This window comes from Mustela nivalis (assembly GCF_964662115.1).
Source record: "Mustela nivalis genome assembly, chromosome: 13".
Taxonomy (NCBI): domain Eukaryota; kingdom Metazoa; phylum Chordata; class Mammalia; order Carnivora; family Mustelidae; genus Mustela; species Mustela nivalis.
This window is the reverse complement of record NC_139032.1, coordinates 57752114-57773037: the sequence shown is the minus strand read 5'-3', so window position 1 is coordinate 57773037 and position 20924 is coordinate 57752114. Positions and strand designations below refer to the sequence as shown.

General features: G+C 41.5%; 1 protein-coding gene and 1 long non-coding RNA gene across 5 annotated transcripts in view; both read right to left on the bottom strand.

Moving 5' to 3' along the window:
* LOC309846075 overlaps nucleotides 1-20924 on the bottom strand; it is a 277012-nt gene that overhangs the window by 74635 nt on the left and 181453 nt on the right. The window lies entirely within an intron of this gene.
* PHF24 (PHD finger protein 24) overlaps nucleotides 1-20924 on the bottom strand; it is a 30511-nt gene that overhangs the window by 6154 nt on the left and 3433 nt on the right. For 2 of the 4 annotated variants that reach the window (XM_082694681.1, XM_082694682.1), the window contains exons 2-4: nucleotides 8213-8594; nucleotides 7366-7551; nucleotides 320-398 (exon numbers count right to left, since the gene is read on the bottom strand). In XM_082694681.1, coding sequence (XP_082550807.1) covers nucleotides 320-398; nucleotides 7366-7551; nucleotides 8213-8590 — 643 coding nt within the window. In that variant the 5' untranslated portion in view covers nucleotides 8591-8594. Of the gene's footprint in view, nucleotides 1-319; nucleotides 399-7365; nucleotides 7552-8212; nucleotides 8595-20924 lie in introns of those variants that run through there. The other 2 variants (XM_082694683.1, XM_082694680.1) reach the window with 2 other exon arrangements.

The following is a 20924-nucleotide window of genomic DNA, read 5'->3' as shown; positions in this document are numbered from 1 at the left end:
ACCCCATACTAGCCAAGCCCACCCTTTCCTCAGCCTCTTTTTACTTCTAGGGTACCCTCTATTACTTCTAGGGTATACTCCAGAACCCCTATATCCATAGATTTTCGTCTTTTTCTCCCATACCCAGGATAACTCAGGCTGTGGTGGGTGGGGAAGATGGGTGGGTGTGTGGGTGCCCCTGCTGGCCAACAGCTTGGGAATAGGGACCTATTGACCCCTACTCTCCAAATTCCAGCATACTCCTTTTATGGTTCATCCTAGAAAGTATAGAGGAAAATGTGCCAGCCCCTCTCCATCTGGCAGCACTGTCCGGCCTTACCAGGAATGACTTTACACTGCTGAAAGGTCTCTGTGAGGCTGTACATTTCCTCCTCAGTTAGCAGCAAGTTGAGATTATCCTGAAAAAAAGAAAAATCTGAGTCAGTGGCCATAGAGACCAGTATGAAAGGCCAAGGATCAAGAAAGATGGAAATTGTATTTCAACTTGAAGGCACCTATGGGATCATCTAATCCCCGCCTATAATCATAATCAAAGAGACTGAAGCTCCAGAAAGGGGAACGGATTTGCTCAGAGTTGTCCAACTCTGTAGCAGAATCTTCTCCAAAAGCCAGGTATCCTGATTCTATACCTGAGACCCTTTTACTAAATAGTAGTTTTAAAATTATCCTGAGATACCCTAGGGATTCCTTGGAAGTGCCTTAGGAAGCTGTTGCAAAGGAAAAGGAGACTAATAAGTGGGCAGGGTTGTGAATCCCCTGCTCCATCAACCACAACAGCTCCATCTTTATTCATTTTATGTATTCAGCCTCTATGTTAGACTGTGCTCAAAAAGTATTTCAGTTAAAAAAGAAGTTTAATTCTAACTCTGCTCCTAGTAGGCTGTGTTACTTTAAGAAATCCAGAGTGGTTTTGAAAGAATGCCATTATGACAAAGTTCCTAAAACAAAATGAGTTTTTTGTGGTGCCATAGAAATTTTAATTCCAAAATAACAGTGATATGTTATTTTATTAATACTAATTTACAGTCTTATAGTCTTTAAGCTGTCAAAGATTCTTTCCAGTGGGTTATTTTTCTCTCTTAAAATACTAGCAAAGAAGAGAAATAGACATTTCATGAACATTCATTTGTGGATTTCATAACTCAACTCTTTCAATAAGCACTTATTGAGTACCTGGTTTATGCTGGGCACAGTGAGGTGTAATATTGTGAAATGTCCAGTGGGGCTGGAGCGTAGGCTGTGTGTGTATGTGTGTGGAGGGAAAACTGAGAGGAATGACAAAGATAAGGGAGAGCTAGGCAGAAGCCTGACTGTGAAGTGCCTCAAATACCCATTATTGAGCTTTTCAAATGGGCTTTTATTCTGAGGTCAAAAGGGAGTCACCAAATGTTTGTGTTTTAAGTAGGGCCCACCCCCAGCGTGGAGCCCAATTCAGGGCTTGAACTCACAACCCCGAGATCACGACCTGAGCTGAGATCAAGAGTCGGACACTTAGCCGATCGAGCCATCCGGGTGGCTGACTGAATGGTTTTTAAGGGCATATGTAGTGCCATGGTCAGATCTTTGGTACATGGAGAATGAATTGGAGGGGCAAAGTCTAGAGACATGGAGAAAAGTTAGTTAGCTGTTGCTATAGTACAGGTTAAGAAAAGATGAGTGGTTGGGGTGCCTGGGTGGCTCAGTGGGGTAAGCCTCTGCCTTTGGCTCAGGTTATGGTTTCAGGGTCCTGGGATCGAGCCCCGCAGTGGGCTCTTTTCTTGGTGGAGAACCTGCTTCCTCCTTTCTCTCTGCCTGTCTCTCTGCCTACTTATGATCTCTCTCTCTCTCTCTGTCAAATAAATAAATAAAATCTTAAAAAAAAAAAAGAAAAGATGAGTGGCTAACCTAAGACATGAGGATGGAAAAGAGAGTAGATTTGAGAGGTATTAATAGGTAGATCACTAGGACCTGTTAACTTACTGGATGTGAGTGATGAAGGACAGAAATGAGTTGGTATTGACATCTGGAGGGCTGGTATTATTATTCAGAGAGGTAAGAAATTTAGAACAGGTTTCTGGAAGAAGAGGCATTTTGGGGCATGTTGAGTGTGAAGTACCTGTGAAGCATCAAGATGAATGTAACGCCAAGAGATAAGAAATTTAGGTCTAGACATGCAGGTTTTGGAATCATCTGTGTTTAGATGGTAGCTGTAGCCACTGAAGTAGATGAAATAACCCAGGGAGAGAATGTGTGTAATGAGAAAAGAAAACTATTAACAACAGAACCCAAAGGAAGACCAGTGTTTAGGACTGTGTCAAGAAATGAACTAAGGGCACCCAAATGGTCAGAGAAGAAGGTAGGAGGAGAATCAGTAGAGAGCACTGGAAGCCAAGAAAAGAGAGTTGCAAAAATAGAAGGTAAGGTTAACAGTGGTGATACAACTATGATGGGACTTTACTGATTTTCTATTTTCTCTATTTTCCTTATTTTCTATAATAATTCTCATAAATACTTAAATCCCCTGCAAAAAGAGACGGCAATAAGGGAGTGCTAAATACCTCATAGAGGTCAAATAAGAAGATGCCTGAGAAAAGGTCACTAGACTTGACAGGTCACTGTCAGAATGACAGCAGAATGATGGACGCAGAAGCTGAATTACAGGTGGTTGAGGAGCCACAAGGAAATGATGGAGTTTTTACAAGAAGCCTGGCTGTGCATTGACTTTGTATCCTGCCACGTTGCTGAATTGCTGTATGAGTTCTAGTAGTTTGGGGGTGGAGTCTTTTGGGTTTTCCATATAAAGAATCATGTCATCTGCGAAGAGAGAGAATTTGACTTCTTCAGTGCCAGTCTGGATACCTTTCATTTCTCTTTGTTGTCTGATTGCTGTTGCTAGGACTTCTAATACTATGCTGAACCAGAGTGGTAAGAGTGGGCATCCTTGTATGTTCCTGATCTCAACGGGAAGGCTGCAAGCTTTTTCCCATTGAGGATGATATTTGCTGTGGGTCTTTCATAGATAGATTTGATGAAGTTCAGGAATGTTCCCTCTATCCCTATACTTTGAAGCGTTTTAATCAGGAACGGATGCTGGATTTTGTCAAATGCTTTCTCTGCGTCAATTGAGAGGACCATGTTGTTCTTCTCTCTTCTCATATTAATTTGTTCTATCACATTGATTGATTTTCAAATGTTGAACCACCCTTGTAGCCCAGGGATGAATCCCACCTGGTCATAGTGGATAATCTTTTTAATGTACTGTTGGATCCTGTTTGCTAGGATCTTGTTGAGAATCTTAGCATCCATATTCATCAGTGATATTGGTCTGAAATTCTCCTTTTTGGTAGGGTCTTTGCCTGGTTTGGGGATCAGGGTAATGCTGGCTTCATAGAAAGAGTCTGGAAGTTTTCCTTCTGCTTCAATTTTTTGAAACAGCTTCAGGAGAATAGGTGTTATTTCTTCTTTGAAAGTTTGGTAGAATTCCCCAGGGAATCCGTCAGGTCCTGGGCTCTTGTTTTTTGCGAGGTTTTTGATCACTGCTTCAATCTCATTACTAGATATCAGTCTATTCAGGTTGTCAATTTCTTCCTGGCTCAATTTTGGGAGTTTATGGTTTTCCAGGAATGCATCCATTTCATCTAGGTTGCTTAGCTTATTGGCATATAACTGTTGATAATAACTTCTGATGATTGTTTCTACTTCTTTGGTGTTAGCTGTGATCTCTCCCTTTTCATTCATAATTTTATTAATTGGGGCTTTCTCTCTTTTCTTTTGGATTAGTGTGGCCAATGGTTTATTGATGTTATTGATTCTTTCAAAAAACCAGCTTCTAGTTTCATTGATATGTTCTACTGTATCTCTGGTTTCTACCTCATTGATCTCAGCTCTAATCTTGATGATTTCCCTTCTTATGTGTGGAGTTGGTTTGATTTCTTATACACTAACAATGAAAAAACAGAAAGGGAAATTAGAAAATCGATTCCATTTACTATAGCACCAAGAACCATAAGATACCTGGGAATAAACCTAACCAAAGAGGTAAAGGATCTGTACTCGAGGAACTACAGAACACTCATGAAAGAAATTGAAGAAGACACAAAAAGATGGAAGAGCATTCCATGCTCTTGGATCAGAAGAATAAACATTGTTAAAATGTCTATACTGCCTAGAGCAATCTATACTTTTAATGCCATTCCGATCAAAATTTTACCAGTATTTTTCAAAGAGCTGGAGCAAATAATCTCAGAAGAGACCCCAAATTGCTAAGGAAATGTTGAAAAACAAAAATAAAACTGGGGGCATCACGTTACCTGATTTCAAGCTTTATTACAAAGCTGTGATCACCAAGACAGCATGGTACTGGCATAAAAACAGACACATCGACCAGTGGAACAGAGTAGAGAGCCCAGATATGGACCCTCAAGTCTATGGTCAAATAATCTTCGACAAAACAGGAAAAAATATACAGTGGAAAAAAGACAGTCTCTTCAATAAATGGTGCTGGGAAAACGGGACAGCTATATGTAGAAGAATGAAACTTGACCATTCTCTTACACCGTACACAAAGATAAACTCAAGGGGCGCCTGGGTGCTCAGTGGGTTAAAGCCTCTGCCTTCGGCTCAGGTCATGATCCCAGGGTCCTGGGATCGAGCCCCACATCGGGCTCTCTGCTCAGCAGGGAGCCTGCTTCCTCCTCTCTCTCTCCCTGCTTCTCTGCCTACTTGTGATCTCTGTCTGTCAAATAAATAAATAAATAAATAAGATTAAAAAGAGAGAGAGAAACTCAAAATGGACAAAAGACCTCAACGTGAGACAGGAATCCATCAGAATCCTAGAGGAGAACATAGGCAGTATACTACCTCTTCGATATCAGCCACAGCAACTTCTTTCAAGATATGTCTCCAAAGGCAAAGGAAACAAAAGCAAAGATGAACTTTTGGGACTTCATCAAAATCAAAAGCTTCTGCACAGCAAAGGAAACAGTCAACAAAACAAAGAGGCAACCCACGGAATGGGAGAAGATATTTGCAAATGACAGTACAGACAAAAGGTTGATATCCAGGATCTATAAAGAACTCCTCAAACTCAACACACACAAAACAGACAATCATATCAAAAAATGGGCAGAAGATATGAACAGATACTTCTCCAATGAAGACATACAAATGGCTATCAGACACATGAAAAAATGTTCATCATCTCTAGCCCTCCGGGAGATTCAAATTAAAACCCCATTGATATACCACCTTACACCAGTTAGAATGGCCAGAATTAGCAAGACAGGAAACAACATCTGTTGGAGAGGATGTGGAGAAAGGGGAACCCTCTTACACTGTTGGTGGAAATGCAAGTTGGTGCAGCCACTTTGGAAAACAATGTGGAGATTCCTCAAGAAATTAAAAATAGAGCTTCCCTACGACCCTGCAATTGCACTACTGGGTATTTACCCCAAAGATACAGATGTAGTGAAAAGAAGGGCCATCTGTACCCCAATGTTTATAGCAGCAATGGCCACGGTCGCCAAACTATGGAAAGAACCAAGATGCCTTTCAACGGATGAATGGATAAGGAAGATGTGGTCCATATACACTATGGAGTATTATGCCTCCATCAGAAAGGATGAATACTCAACTTTTGTAGCAACATGGACGGGACTGGAAGAGATTATGCTGAGTGAAATAAGTCAAGCAGAGAGAGCCAATTATCATATGGTTTCACTTGTTTATGGAGCATAACAAATAGCATGGAGGACAAGGGGAGATGGAGAGGAGAAGGGAGTTGAGGGAAATTGGAAGGGGAGGTGAAACATGAGAGACTATGGACTCTGAAACAATCTGAGGGTTTTGAAGGGGTAAGAGGTGGGAGGTTGGGGAAACCAGGTGGTGGGTATTAGAGAGTACACAGATTGCATGGAGCACTGGGTGTGGTGCAAAAACAATGGATACTGTTACGCTGAAAAGAAATTTAAACAACAACAAAAAAAGAATAAGCTAAAAAAAAAAAAAAAAGAAAAAAGAAAATAGAAGCAGCCTGGCTGTGAAGGGAAGAAACCTTTGTAAAAAGTCTGGCAAGTGGCAGTAATGATGGTAGGACTGTGACAGAAAGCCAGGAAGGAGTAGGAAGGAGACATCTTCAGCAGGGTCCCACATCAGAAGAACCCTGCAGGGCAGAGTTACTATGAGTGAAAAGGCTGGTGTTTGGAGGGGTGGTGACTAGAGAAAATGGTGTGTAGAGCAGGCTCTACTGTGGCATACTTCAGCTGGGGAAAAGGTGTGTAAGGGGCTCAAAATAACTGTTCTATACTTGAGTTATTAGGCAAGCCATCGATAAAGTGATATTTGTTAGAAAGTGGTACATCTTTGCTTTCTTTTAGGCAGTAGGAAGAAGGGGGGGATCTGCTAAGATGTTTCTTAGAAGATATCTGCAGGATAACAGACCAATAAAGCAAGACTTAAATTCTATTCAGATATGCTAAGAAATAGATACGAATCTGGCTTTTGTCTTTTTAAAAGTTGGAAGGTGGGGTGCCTGGGTGCTTCAGGGGGTTAAGTGTCTGCCTTTGGCTCAGGTCATGATCTTAGGGTCCTAGGATCGAGCCCTGCCTCCAGCACCTTGCTCAGTAGAGAGCCTGCCTCTCCCTCTCCCTCTGCTGCTCACCCTGCTTGTGGATTCTCTCTGTCAAATAAACAAAATCTTAAAAAAAAAAAAAAGTTGGAAGGCATTTATATATAATTTGCAAAGTTCTGAATCAACAATTGTTATTTAATTTACATAATGATCACATTAGAGATGAAGAACAAATGCTCCTAAGAGTTAGGTGGTAAGCTAAGTGATGATCTTTAGACTAAGAAGTGTTACTGTTTTAGAACCTATTCCTATTGAAAGCAAGTTGGTTAGGTTGGTTTTTCAGATGAGTACAATGAATGACAACTATAGACTACTAGAGAAAGCACTACTCTAAGCAGTATTACTTCTAAATAATTAGGTCTCATCCTAACCATTGATTCCTTTAGCTCAGTGTTTCTGAGCTAAGGGGACTCTGAGGGGATGAGTTTGCTCCCCTAGGACACACTGGGTAATATCTGGAGACATTTTTGGTTGTCACAACTGAGGGTGGGTGCTACTGATATCTAATGGGTTAGAGGCCAGGGATCCTGCTAAACATACTACAATGCACACATCCCCCACAACAGAAAATTACTCTGTCCAAAATGTCATAGTACTGAGGTAGAAAAAGCCTGACCAAGTTTGAGGATATCTGTATCTACTATTGGAAAAGTCTTTTAGGTCAGTGCCTAGAAACTAGTGTTCTAAGAATGGGTCTCCAGAAAAGTGCCAAGTTCCCTGTAGTGCTGTGGTCCACAGTCCCTGCTGTCCGGGCTTACACAGTAGTGGCAGCTCCAGCCAGTTTCTGTGTGGGCTGCCTCAGTCACCTCTGCCACGCTATCTCCTTGGATGTAGCCCATGCGGCGCAGACAGCCATCATGGAAAACCCTGGTACAGATCCTGCATGGAAAGAGGCTCTCAGCTGTCCAGACCTCACAGACATCACACATCTCATCGTTGACAACCTGGCAAAAAGAATAAGTAAGGAGTGTATTCATTGCAGTGTAGGCAGCAAGGTCCTATGACCACCAAACACAGTTACCCACATGGGGCTGAATATCCCTGGAGCAGCCCAGAAGAACAATTCCAACTGACGTCAGTGCTAAGGTGATAGAGCTTTCTCTCTGAAAGATAAGAACCAGCAAGCTCTTCCAACTGCTCAGGACTCTGTGCCCACTTTTCTGAACAGGGATGCTACTAACATTTTTGGAAAAAATAATCCATTCTGAAAGACTGTCCCAGACATTGCAGGACACTGAGCATACCTGGTTTTCTTGGCACTAAAAACCAGTAGCAACTCCCAGTGATGATGACCTTCTTGAATGCCCATAAATTTCCAAATGCCTCCTACAGGGAACACTACTATCCCATAGCGAGATGGATGGCAAGAGACCTGCCATGGTGTCATTCCTCATCACCTGTCTTCCAGTCTTTCACTAAGACCAACCCAGGATGTAACATTTTTATTCTTGCGGAAAAAATTCAAAGATTATTCCAGACTCAACTGCACCTTTTTGGAGTTTTTTCTTTTTGGGTCTCACTTTACTGTACCCAGGCCTCCCTGTCTTGCTCCCTGGTCCTCAGAAGGTCTAAGACTTGAAGACTGTGCCCTAACTGGATACTCACAAGTTCTCTGGGCTCCAAGCAGATATCAGGAGGCTTGTCATCATCCAGCTTCCGGGTGGGGCGGATGAAAGCCGGCGGTGTGAAACGATTACTCCTATCAAACTCCTCCGGCTCCACTCCACGCCCATCTCGGAGCCTCTCCCAGGCTGCACGTTTGGTACTGCTCTCTTCTTGCAGTACTGGGGTACTTGCCTCTGCTTCCTTCTCCTCCTGTACCTCCTGGACAGAGCCCTCTACAGTGCCACGGCGGGACCCTGGAAGCTCACCGGTGCGCCGGATGGAAGGCCTGTCCCGTAGACCATCCTTGAAAGCAGACACAGCCAGGCTCACCTTCTGTACCTGCTCTACTGTCTGCCGTTTGGACATCAACACCCCCATGGCTCTGTGGACAAAAAGCAGAGGGGCCCAGATTCAGCCAATGGCAGACCATGTCAAGCCAAGCAATTTCAACCATTCACCTAAGTGGCAGGTGCTATTAAATAGTTTTTCCTGGGCACCTGGGTGGCTCAGTGGGTTGGGCCTCTGCCTTCCACTCAGGTCATGATCTCAGGGTCCTAGGATAGAGTCCTACATCAGGCTCTCTGCTCAGCAGGGAGCCTGCTTCCCTCTCTCTCTCTCTCCCTCTCTCTGCCTGCCTCTCTGCCTACTTGTGATCCCTCTCTGTCAAATAAGCAAAAAATTAAAAAAAAAATTTAAATAGTTTTTCCCTCTTCTGGAACTCAGAGGCATGGTGGCATAGAAAAAACACTTGTTAATGAGTCAGAAGACCCTGGTTCTATTTCTGACTGGTACTGTGATTTTGGTTTTCATACGTGTAAAATGAGGGCTGTCTGCGCAGTGCACTTCACAGGGCTGTCATGAGGATAACATTAGAAAAACATTAGAAAGTATTCTACAAATGTGAAATGGTATCTATTTATTTCTTGCTGTCCCAAAGCCATTAGGTCCAGGGGTCCCAGGCCTCTGGAGATGGTTGGAGACTTTAGAGCTTAAGTCTCTCCTCTGCCCCGTGAGAGGACCCAAGCTTAAAGCAATATTATAGGAATACATTTCAGACTTCTGATTGAAGAAAAGCTTCTGCAATAAGTGCTGTGCTCACTGCATCCGGGGATAATCCACATCAAATTCTCAATTTTTCAGTCAGAGTGAATGCACTCCTACTTTTAGGGGACTCCTGGATTAGATAGGAAACTCTACCAATCTATCCACACGGTCAAGATCACAAAGACTCCTTTGCCCCCTCTAATTAGCTATAGTTCTTTGTGGGTCTGTTTGTCTTTCACAGACAGCCTGCCCATTATAAGTGCTTAAAGTGCTTCTCAGACTTTTAAGGCTTCACTAATGTTGCTCCCATATTTTCTCTTTTGATTTTCTGAGCTGTTTAATAAAAACTTCACAGGTTAAGAAGTAACATTATCCCTGCTCTTCTGCAGGGAAATTCTACAATACCAGAAAGTGAGGGCATGACATGGCATATTGCAAAGCTGGTTTACTCTTTCTGAGCCTTGAGGGTCTTCTGAAGTAGAATTTGGCTGGGGAAAGCGTGTTCTAAGTAAAGTGAAACGGAGAGTCCATTTTAGCCTTGCTCTCAATCCGTTATAATTAAGACTTATTGAACAGTACTATATATAAGGTACTAACTACTCATCATAGGAAATAAAAGACAGGAGGACAGTCTCACCACTTAAGCTACTTAATATCAGAACTCAAAGAAGAGGGCATCTAGATGGCTCAGTTCGTTAAGTGTCTGCCTTTAGCTTGGGTCATGATCCCTGGGCTCTAGCCCACTATTGGGCTCCCTGCTCAGTGGGGAGTCTGTCCCTCCTACTCCATCTGTCTCTCCCTTACCTCCCCACTGCTCATGCTCTCTCTCTAATAAATAAAATATTTTTAAAAACCTCAAAGAGTGAGACAAAGTATCAGAAATGCCTAAATGAAGGTTAAGACTGCAGTACTGGGAATCAAAGCGGACCATGAAGAATGGGTAGGAAGTTATCCTCTGTTTGTTTGGATGAAAGGGGGGGAGAGGATAGGAGGAGAAGTTAGGGCCACTTAGAAGACTACTTTAATAGTCCAGGCAAGATGTAGAGAGTTTAAACTGAAATGATGGCAGCAGGAATAACGTTGACTGAGTCTACCTGATACCATGGGAATAGAATTAGAGAAATTTGGGAATAAATTGGTAACTAACTGGATAAAGGTTAAAGGGAAAGAGGACAGTTTCATATTTATTTCTCAGCTTTACTAAGATATAATTGACATATAATACCATGTAAGTTTAAGATATACAATGTGATGTTTTGATACACTTATATATTGCAAAATGCTTACCATAATAAGGCTTGGTTGCTCATCCTTTACCTCACGTAATTACCATTTTTTCATTGTTGTTATGGTAAGAACATTAAAGCTCTATTCTCATAGAATCTTTTAAGTTTTATTAATTATGGTTACCCTGCTATACCTGAGATCCCTGGAACTTATTCATTTTATATCTGAACATCTATACCTCTTGACCAATGCCTCCCCATTTCCTCCTCTCCTCAGCCTTTGGCAGTGGTAATTTTATTCTGTTTTTATGAGTCCAATGTTTTTATTTTATTTTATTTTTTAAAGATTTTATTTATTTATTTGACAGACAGAGATCACAAGTAGGCAGAGATGCAGGCAGAGAGAGAGGAAGGGAAGCAGGCTCCCTGCTGAGCAGAGAGCCCCATGTGGGGCTTGATCCCAGGACCCTGGGATCATGACCCGAGCTGAAGGCAGAGGCTTTAACCCACTGAGCCACCCAGGTGCCCCGAGTCCAATGTTTTTAGATTCCATGTATAAGTAAAGTTATGCAGTATTTCATTCAGCCTTTCACTGCCTTACTTACTGAGAGAGCAGTTTTAAATAAACTAACTAGTGGAATTTAAGAAACAAAACAATCAATCATAGGGGAAAAAAAAGAGAGAGGCAAACCAAGAAACAGACCCTTAACTATAGAGAACAAACTGATGGTTACCAGACGGGAGGTAGGTTGTTGGCTGGGTGAAATAGATGACGGGGATTAGGGAGGGCACTTGTGATGAGCATCAGGTAATGTATGGAAATGTTGAATCACTACATTGCATACCTAAAACTAACATTACACTGTATATTAACTAACTGGAATTTAAGAGATTATGCTGAGTGAAATAAGTCAAGCAGAGAGAGTCAATTATCATATGGTTTCACTTATTTGTGGAGCATAACAAATAGCATGGAGGTCATGGGGAGTTAGAGAGGAGAAGGGAGTTGAGGGAAACTGGAAGAGGAGGTGAACCATGAGAGACTATGGACTCTGAAAAACAATCTGAGGGGTTTGAAGTGGCGGGGGATGGGAGGTTGGGGTACCAGGTGGTGGGTATTATAGAGGGCACGGATTGCATGAAGCACTGAGTGTGGTGCAAAAATAATGAATACTGTTATGCTGCAAATAAATAAAAAAAAATTTAAAAAAAACTTTAAAAAAACTTAGCAGAATGGTATTGCCATTTATAGAAATTGGGAAATGAAATAGGATTTTGTACATGTTGAATTAAAGATATCTTGGACATTCCAGTCTTATGTTATCCCCTGCTTAAAACTTTTAAATGGCTTTCTATAGCTTTCAGGATAAAGTCATTCAAGTTACGCTTTTTTTTTTTTTTATTGTTTTTTAACCATTGCTTGTGAGGCCTTGCTTGGTCTGGTCTCCTTTCTTTACTCTGTGTTCTAACCATACTGGCTTTATTTCAGTCATTGTTTGCTCCCTATATTTTTGGGACCTTTGAACGTTCCTTCCCTCTGTTAATACCTATTCATCTGTCAGAGCTCAACTCAAGTATCATGTTCTCGTGGAAGTCCAGATTGGAGTGTACACATAATACTAGATCTGATCTAGAGCACTTATCTTTGTCATTACATATTCAGAAGGATAATTATCCAATCAATGTCAGTTTCCTCTATTAGATTGTTTTTACCCTGGTTAGTACCTATCTCCACTGCCTAAAAATGTGTATGAAAAAGAGTGACAATAAACATTTCCCAGGGTGCCTGGCTGGCTCAGTCAGAAGAATACAGGACTCTCAGTCTTGCGGTAGTGAGTTTGAAACCCACATTGAGTGCAGAGATTACTAAAAACATTAAACTTAAAAAAAAATAAACACTTTCCAATTAATAGTGAAGAAGGTTTTTTGATTTTTTTTGTTATTTTGTGTTTTTGAAGATTTTATTTATTTGACAGACAGAGATCACAAGTTGGCAGAGAGGCAGGGAGAGAGAGAGATGGGGAAGCAGGCTCCCTGCTGAGCAGAGAGCCCAATGCAGAGCTCGATCCCAGGACCCTGAGATCATGACCTGAGTCGAATGCAGAGGCTTTACCCCAATGAGCCACCCAGGTGCCCCTTTTTTGATATTTTAAATAAAGTCTTTTTAAAAGAATTTACTTATTGATTTGATAGAGGGAGAGTGAACGAGAGTGCATGAGCGGGGGGAACAGAGAGAGAGGGACAAGAAGACCCTGGGACTCTAGAACGACGACCCGAGTCTAAGGCAGATATTTAACTGACTGAGCCACCCAGGTACCCCTTAAATAAAGTCTTAATACACATAATACCTTTTTAAAAAATTTTATTTATTTGAGAGAGCACGAGTGAGAGAGAACATGAGCAGGGGGAGGGGCAGAGGGAGAAGCAGACTCCCTGCTGAGCAAGGAGCCTGACGTGGGGCTCAGGGCTCAATCCTAGCACCCTGGGATCATGATCTGAGCCTAAGGCAGTCAAATGTTTAACTGACTGAGAAATTCTTTAAAGGAATTTCAACTACACATAATATATGAGGACAACTCTATCTTCATTCCAGAAACAACTGTCATGTTATCATAGAGGTGCAAATTTCCACACTGCCTGGAATTGTCCTGCCATCAATTGTTACCAAAGAAACAACCCATGTTTTTGAATTTAGAGAATGGTAAGAAAGTAAGTATATCCCCTCTCCCCATTTGTAAAATTTGCTTATAAAATTAAAGTGCACGACTAAGGAATATTTAATTTGGTGTTTTTGTTTTTAGAGATTTAAGTAAACTCTACACCCAATGTGGGGCTCAAACCCATACCTCGAGATCAGGAGTTGGGACACTCACTGACTGAGCCAGCCAGGTGCTCCAGAAATATTTACTTTGAATAAATAACTGTCGTTTACAGGACTGTGCAAAGAAGACTGAGTAAAGAATTATTGATCAGATTCAGGAAATTGTATTCACGTTAAGGTGCTCTTGCCCAAGTGGACATTTAAAAAATATATTTTATTTATTTGAGAGAGAGAAAGAAGGAGAGAGCCCAAGTAAGGGAGAGCATGAGCATGAGGGAGGGGGTGAGAGAGAATCTCAAGCAGACTTCCTGCTGAATGTGGAGACCTGACCTGCAGGAGCTCTATCTCACAACCCTGAGATCATGACCTGAGCTGAAATCAAGAGCCTGAGTTAACTGACTGAGCCACCAAGGTGCCCCCAGTGGACAATAATAAACTGTGATTTAAAAAATCCTTTTTGGGGGGTTTCTGGGTGGCTCAGTCAGTTAAGCAGCCAACTCTTGCACCCTAATGTTTATAGCAACAATGGCCACAATAGCTAAATATGGAAAGAGCCCAGATGTCTATCAATAGATGAGTGGATAAAGAAGATAAATAAAATGTAGACTATATATACAATGGCATATTACTCAGCCATAAGAAAGAATGAAGTCTTGCCATTTGCAACAACATGGATAGAACTAGAGGGTACTATGCTAAGCGAAATAAGTTAGTCAGAGAAAGACAAATTCCATGTGATTTCACTCATATGTGGAATTTAAGAAACAAAACAGATGAACATAGGGGAAGGGAAGGAAAAATAACATGAAAACAGAGAGGGAGGCAAACCATAAGACTCTTAACTACAGGAAACAAACTGAGGGTTTCTGGAGGGCAGGTAGGGGGGATAGGGTTAGCGGGTGATGAGCATTAAGGAGGGCACTAGATAAAATGAGCCCTCGGTGTTATATGCAACTGATGAATCACTAAATTCTACCTCTGAAACTAATAATACACATATAATAATAATTATATGCAACTGATGAATCACTAAATTCTACCTCTGAAAATACTACTACTACTACTAATAATAAACTAGTAATAAACTAATAATACACTTTGTTAACAAAGTTTAATTTAAATTAAAAAAAAAAAGAAAAAAATTCATGTGACCTAGCCTGGCGGGGGTGGGCCTAGGGGTAGAGAGGAGAGTATGTGTATGTTAGAGCTTTTGCTATGGAGCCAGATGATTCTTTACCTTTTTTCTTTTTCTTTTTATTTTTTTTAAGGATTTTATTTATTTAAGAGAGAGAGCAAGCATAAGTGGGATGGTAGAGAGAGGCAAAGGGAGAGGAAGAAGCTGACTGCCCTCTGAGCAGGAAACCCAGTATAGGGCTAGATCCCAGGATCCCGAGATCAAGACCTGAGCCGAAGATAGATACTTAACCAACTGAACCACCCAGGTGCCCCAAAGGGTCCAGAGGATTCTTGAAGAGGCTGGATCGATAATCTTCAGAAACTGTCCATGACTCAAGAGTACCAGCTGTGCTCTATGGTTAGGTGGGAAAGCAAGCCCCCGACTTAGAACAAGAGGAATAGGTATACCACACCAGGAGGGAGAATGTAAAACTGACACATAGCCCTTCACTATGGACCTTCTTCATGATTAATTATTTCCAGGTTTATCAGCAAGAAAGTATGGGTTGAAAAAAAAAGTCATGAAATGCTTATTTGGAGACCTAGAATAACCATATGAAATTCACTTTTTCAAGAATGATCCACTGAAGGAAAATCAATGATATGCATTTGGCTCTTCCTAGCTTTTTCAGATAATGTAATGAGTTCTCAACAAAGGCCAAAGAGGAAGGTTACTCTGTAAGTGGACTGAATCATTAATAGTGTATCAGCAAATTAACCACAGGCATCTCCCAATACATTGTAGTCCTGCTACGACCCATTATTCTCTGTAAGGATAATAAGAATCACTATTAAGCTATCTCAATTGTTAATGATGTCACTGCAGTGGTTTGGGGAGTTAATCTTTAAAGGAATTTCAATGAAGACTGAAGATGACATCCACCAGCAAAACAAACATAAAAAGAAATTAAAACCACCTTCCATTCCTTACCACAGGATCCTGGAATTGTTACTACTTTTACCTAAGATGGTTCAGTTTTCTAGGCCACTTTGTGCTCATACGGGCAGAAAATGTAGAGCAGAACCTCAAAAAGAAACCGTCAAACCCAAACAAGACCCCAAGTCATTGTGACACAGCTTTGATTTTGAGAGTAAACTGTGAGGACACAATAACAGTAGGCTTCAAAGAATGAGGTTGAAACCCTTAGTGGGGGCACCTGGGTGGCTCAGTGGGTTAAGCCTCTGCCTTCAGCTCAGGTCTTGATCTCAGGGTCCTGGGATGGAGCCCCACATCGGGCTCTCTGCTCAGCGGGGAGCCTGCTTCCCCCTCTCTCTCTGCCTGCCTCTCTGCCTACTTGTGATCTTTCTCCCTATCAAATAAATAAATAAAAATCTTTAATAAAAAAAAAGAAACCCTTAGTGCTTAATGGAACATCAAACCTGTATACAAGACACATTGATTAAATGCAGGTGTGCTGAAATACCCATGATGTGCCCCTGAGTGTTTGAGAAATTAACAAAATGTGCTCTAATTTCTAGAGGAACAAGTGGTAGTGATTAGTGACAGGTAAAAACAAATGCCTTGTGAGAAAAACCTGGCTTTTCCTGTGCGGAAAAAGCCTTAGCAAGAAAAGTGAGTTAAAAGGAAATCAGGTTGTAAAGATCCCACAAATGATAGCTAATGATTACTTCTTTGGCTGGTGGGTGGAATTGGGTTTTCTGCCTTCCTAAAAAGGATGAAAGAAGGATAAAAAGATGTTGTCTCAAGAATGATGTCACTGCCAGAGAGTCTGTAGTATCTAAGTTAGGCTTGGAATAAACCTCAGGAGGGCAGGAGCAGGTGGTGGTGAATAACAGAGGGACAAGAAGGTAGAATGGGGCTGTGTAGCTATATGATCCAGAGAAAATGAAAACAGATAACAAAAAACAAAATCTTTCTTTGGGTAAGAGAAGTCTGTCTAAATGTATTTGCCAGGGAGCGCCCGGATAGCTCAGTGGTTAAGCCTCTGCCTTCAGCTCAGGTCATGATCTCAGGGTCCTGGGATCGAGCCCCGCATTGGGTTCTCTGCTCAGTGGGGAGGCTGCTTCCGCCTCTCTCTGTCTGCCTCTCTGCCTACTTGTGATCTCTCTCTCTCTTTGTTACATAAATAAATAAAATCATTAAAAAATAAATGTATTTACCAGGTAGTAAGACATATGCGGGCAGCTTGGAATGTGTGTGTGAAAGACACACCCATTCTCTGCAGAGCACATGCTTAGAACACAGTGAAAATACTTATAAGGGCAGAGTGGTGGGAGTGAGAGGAGGAAGGGTTGCTCCACAGTAGGAGCTGGTGGAAAAATAAGGAAGGAAAAGGCAGCTAGGGACTCTCTTCCCAAGCTCTCTATAAAGATTCGTACTGAGAGGTTGGCTCTGTTGGTGGATCATGTGACCCTTGATCTCAGGGTTGTGAGTTCAAGCCCCATTTTGGGTGTACAGAGTACTTAAAAAAAAAAAAAAAACAAGATTTGTAACTGTGAGAAGCCTGGGGAGCAGCCCTGCTAATAGGCAGGAGTCTCCTCATTTCACATGTTAAATGTAAAGAACATTTACTGTACTTGCTTTTATCTGATTTCTTTTTTAAAATTTATTAATTTTGCATTCTGAAATTTACTGAATTCATTTATCGGTTCTAATAGTTTTTTGGTGGAATTTCAGGGTTTTCTATATATAGTAACATATCATCTGCAAATAGTGAAAGTTTTACTTCTTTACCAATCTGGATGCCTTTTCTTTCTTTCTTTTTTTTTCTTTTAAAGATTTTACTCATTTATATGTCAGAGAGAGAGAGAGAGAGAGAGAAAGTGCATAAGCAAGGGGAGTGGCAGGCAGAGGGAGAAGCAGGATCCCTGCCAAGCAAGGCGCTCGATGCAGGACTTGAACCCAGGACTCCAGGATCATGACCTGAGCTGAAGGCTGATGCTTAATCGACTGAGCCACCCAAGCATCCTGCCTTTTATTTCTTTCATCTGATTCTCCATATAGGACTGGCAGCTATTTGAAAAGGCTCAAAAACATCTAAAAATGATTGCTTGGAGGTTATGAAGGCTTTCCTAGGTGGGAACAGGCAAAGAAAACCTCTGAGTGGAGGGACAAGGGGAAAAAAGCAGACTGGGTTGAGCAGGTAGAGAAGGGAATTTCAGGTTTTCAGTGATATCAAGAGGGAGAAAAATTTAGATGGTTCTCACTATCTTCCACAGAGCATGGATTCTATAAATCTTTGTTGAGTGAATGTTGCAAAGATGACTGGACAACATAAAAAGTTTGAGATCATGGTGTCAGTACCCTTTCTTTTCTTCATAGTTAGCCAGAGAGACTGATCAAAACTTAGAGTCACCACCTCATCTCATCACATCCACTCTACTTCTCCAGAGGTGGACCCTGTATGGTATGGTAGTTCAGGGCTAGCAGGGATGAGAATGGGTAACCAAATAGTAGTTACAGGTGATTACTTTGACCACAGGGGAGAGCTACAGAATTTTGGAAGTTAGCTAGTTTATACAAACAAAAAAGAGATAATGTTACCAAGGTCAACGGTCCCCTTCATTTATGCTGCGTCCTGTGGCACTGTGTCCTGGCCCAAAGGAGGGCTACTGCTCTAAGGGCATGTGTAGGAAGCTTGAAAATATATCTCCTCCCTCCTAGGTTTGGGCTGGAGAAATTTAGCATGAGCAGCATGAGCACATGAGGATAAAAATTTCAAGGTGGCTGACAGCTGGTTCATAGAAGTATGTTCCAAAAATGATAGAGAGCCTTGGGGAAAGGTATGTACTTAACATAGAATGTTAACAGCCACAAGGGTATGGAAAACCAGCAGAACCAGGGTCTAAGAAATGCAAAATGCATAGCACAGACTCTAAGCTTACTGTGGACATCAATATCAATCTCAAGTTTTTTTTTTAAAGTCATCAAAAAGAGTTTTGGTTTAGGAATGCAGTGTCTCATGACAGTATTCTGGGGCCCTGTTCATAGTCAGCCATTCTGTGGCCCAACAGTATTGTACAGCTTTTAGTTTTCATATCTGCAGACCCTAAAAGGATCTACCTAGTACCTCCCTGTCTTCCTCCAATCACCCTATTTATCCAGCACAGCAGCACTGGGTTCAGTTGGTCCAGGGAGACAGTCATCCCCAACTGCACAGGGCTCTTTTGGGATTTCCAAGCAGCAGAAGGGCTAAAGACTGAATAAAACTGTCTTCCTGAACTCTGCTCAAGAGTAAGTCATGACGGAGGTCCTGTTTTTAATATTTACTGAAAGCCAATAAAGCTCTAATATACATGAGAACAAAATTATGGCACGATCTTCAGCCTCTGAGGGCTTAGGGTGAGTCTTCATGAAAAGCTACAGTGCTGGCTTCCACAGAAGCAGAGCAACAGTTAAGAAATAGCACACTATCAGTGATTGGCTGTTGTGACTGCACTTAGCAAGCAGAGCTTTTCAGCAAGATGAAGAGGCACTCCCTGTTCTCTGCTCTGGGCCCCTGAAGCAGGGATTCAACCCAAAACAAATGGGGTTGAATGAATTATTACACATTAATTATCTTTGTTTATTGATTTTGCTAGTATTTGCTGAGTGCAACCTACTAAGTGTCAGGCACAAATCAGGCATTTAATAACTTGGTAGAATGAACAAATGGAATCTCACTCAGTCTGTGAGAATGCAGTGTATATGCATGTGTAGGGGGCATGAGTGTAGGATTTTTAAAAAAAGGTGTTGCTTGAGCTAAATTTTGAAATATGAGTGGGAGTTACCCGAGTGGCTAAGGGAAAGAAAAAAAAAAAAAAAGCATTCCAGGAAGAGGTAAAAGCACATGCCAAGGCATGGACTGCTATATGGGGACTCTAGCTTAGATGGTATGAAGCCAGCCGGTTGCTGGATAGAAATAGGCAAGGAAAACTGCCTTCACATTATGAATCAGCCCCCCAAATTGGTTTGAGACAGTATGCTTAAAATATTTGTTTAGAAGGGAATATGTATTTGAATTTTAGGAGGTTAAAAAAAAAACCGGAGAACTGAATTTTCCAAGGCCAGTTAGTAGGATAGCCCTGATAAGTACCAGGGCTGACCAGTGAGCACATTGCTTGGCCTTTGGACCCAACAAAGAAACTCCTCTCTATAGCATAAGAGCTGCTAGATGGTGACTGTAGTTAATCACTGGGCTTTCCCTCTGGGAGACCCATAAACTTAATTAAAAGACTCCAAAAAGAAGAAAAAAAAAATGGAGAGAGAGAAAGTGATTTAGGCAGCCCACACACTGTTGTTTTAGTGAGAAGACCCCAGTAAGATGAAATATTTCTCACAAACAAATGGCAATTAGGTATGTAAAAGGGCTCTAACTACAACGTGTTATCCAAATATAAGACACTGTCATTATTATCACTGTCATTATTATCATGTGGCTAGTTCACTGAAAGCACATGGGCAAAAGTAATTTTGACAGGGCAATGGCAGGGGGACTAACAATGGAGCTGCCAGAGGAGGCACAGAAACAGCAGCTGTGTTTCATTGATGCCTGGGAAAAGGCATACTTACTCTACAAAGATTCCTATAGATACTCTGTAAAACTGTAATTTCCCCTCACTTTTCTTACTCTATAGTAAATGATTGGAGAAATGTGGACTGTGGGGACGACTGGGTGGCTCAGCGAGTTTAAGCCTCTGCCTTTGGCTCAGGTCATGACCTCAGGGTCCTGGGATTGAGCCCCGAATCAGGCTCTCTGCTCAGCAGGGAGCTTGCTTTCCTGTCTCTCTCTGACTGCCTCCTTATGATCTCTCTCTCTCTCTCTGTCAAATAAATAAATAAAATCTCAAAAAAAAAAAAAAGAAGAAGAAATGCAGACTGATTCTATGTGAACTCCTCAAGAGCAACCAACTGTCATATTTATCTAACATAATGCCTGGCGAGTAGGTAGCACTTAGTAAGAACTATCTATGAGTCTCTGAGGGGATTGCTGGAAGGGGAGAAGGTTTGGAAAGGAATGTTATAATGGAAAAAATAATGTCTCCAGCTACAAATTGATGGTCTTGGTTTCTTGATCCAAAGCTGGTAAGCAATTCTCGTCAGAACTTGGTCATTAAGAGTGAGGGGTGGAGTAGATGATAGTACTCTCATCAGAAATGAATAAATCAATCCGGGAAATGAAGATAGCAGAAATCAAGAGTACTGCTGGAGAAAAGCACGTGGGACTAGAAGATAATGGATTCTGTGACTAAAGAGAAAGGAAACTATTTGCATAAATATGATCCACTAAGGAACAGGTGTATTGGAAAAAATAAAAGGAATGGGGGAAATGGGCTGGAGAGAGTCCTACTATTCATATTTGAGGAAAAGGAAGCACTGTCAAAAATATGGCAAATGTAGGAGGAAGAAGACTAACAATGTGATCAGAGAAGATGTACAAGATTAAAGGCTAAAAAATCCTTAAGTAAAACCCAGATATATCTGTGTACATGCAAGTGAAATTCT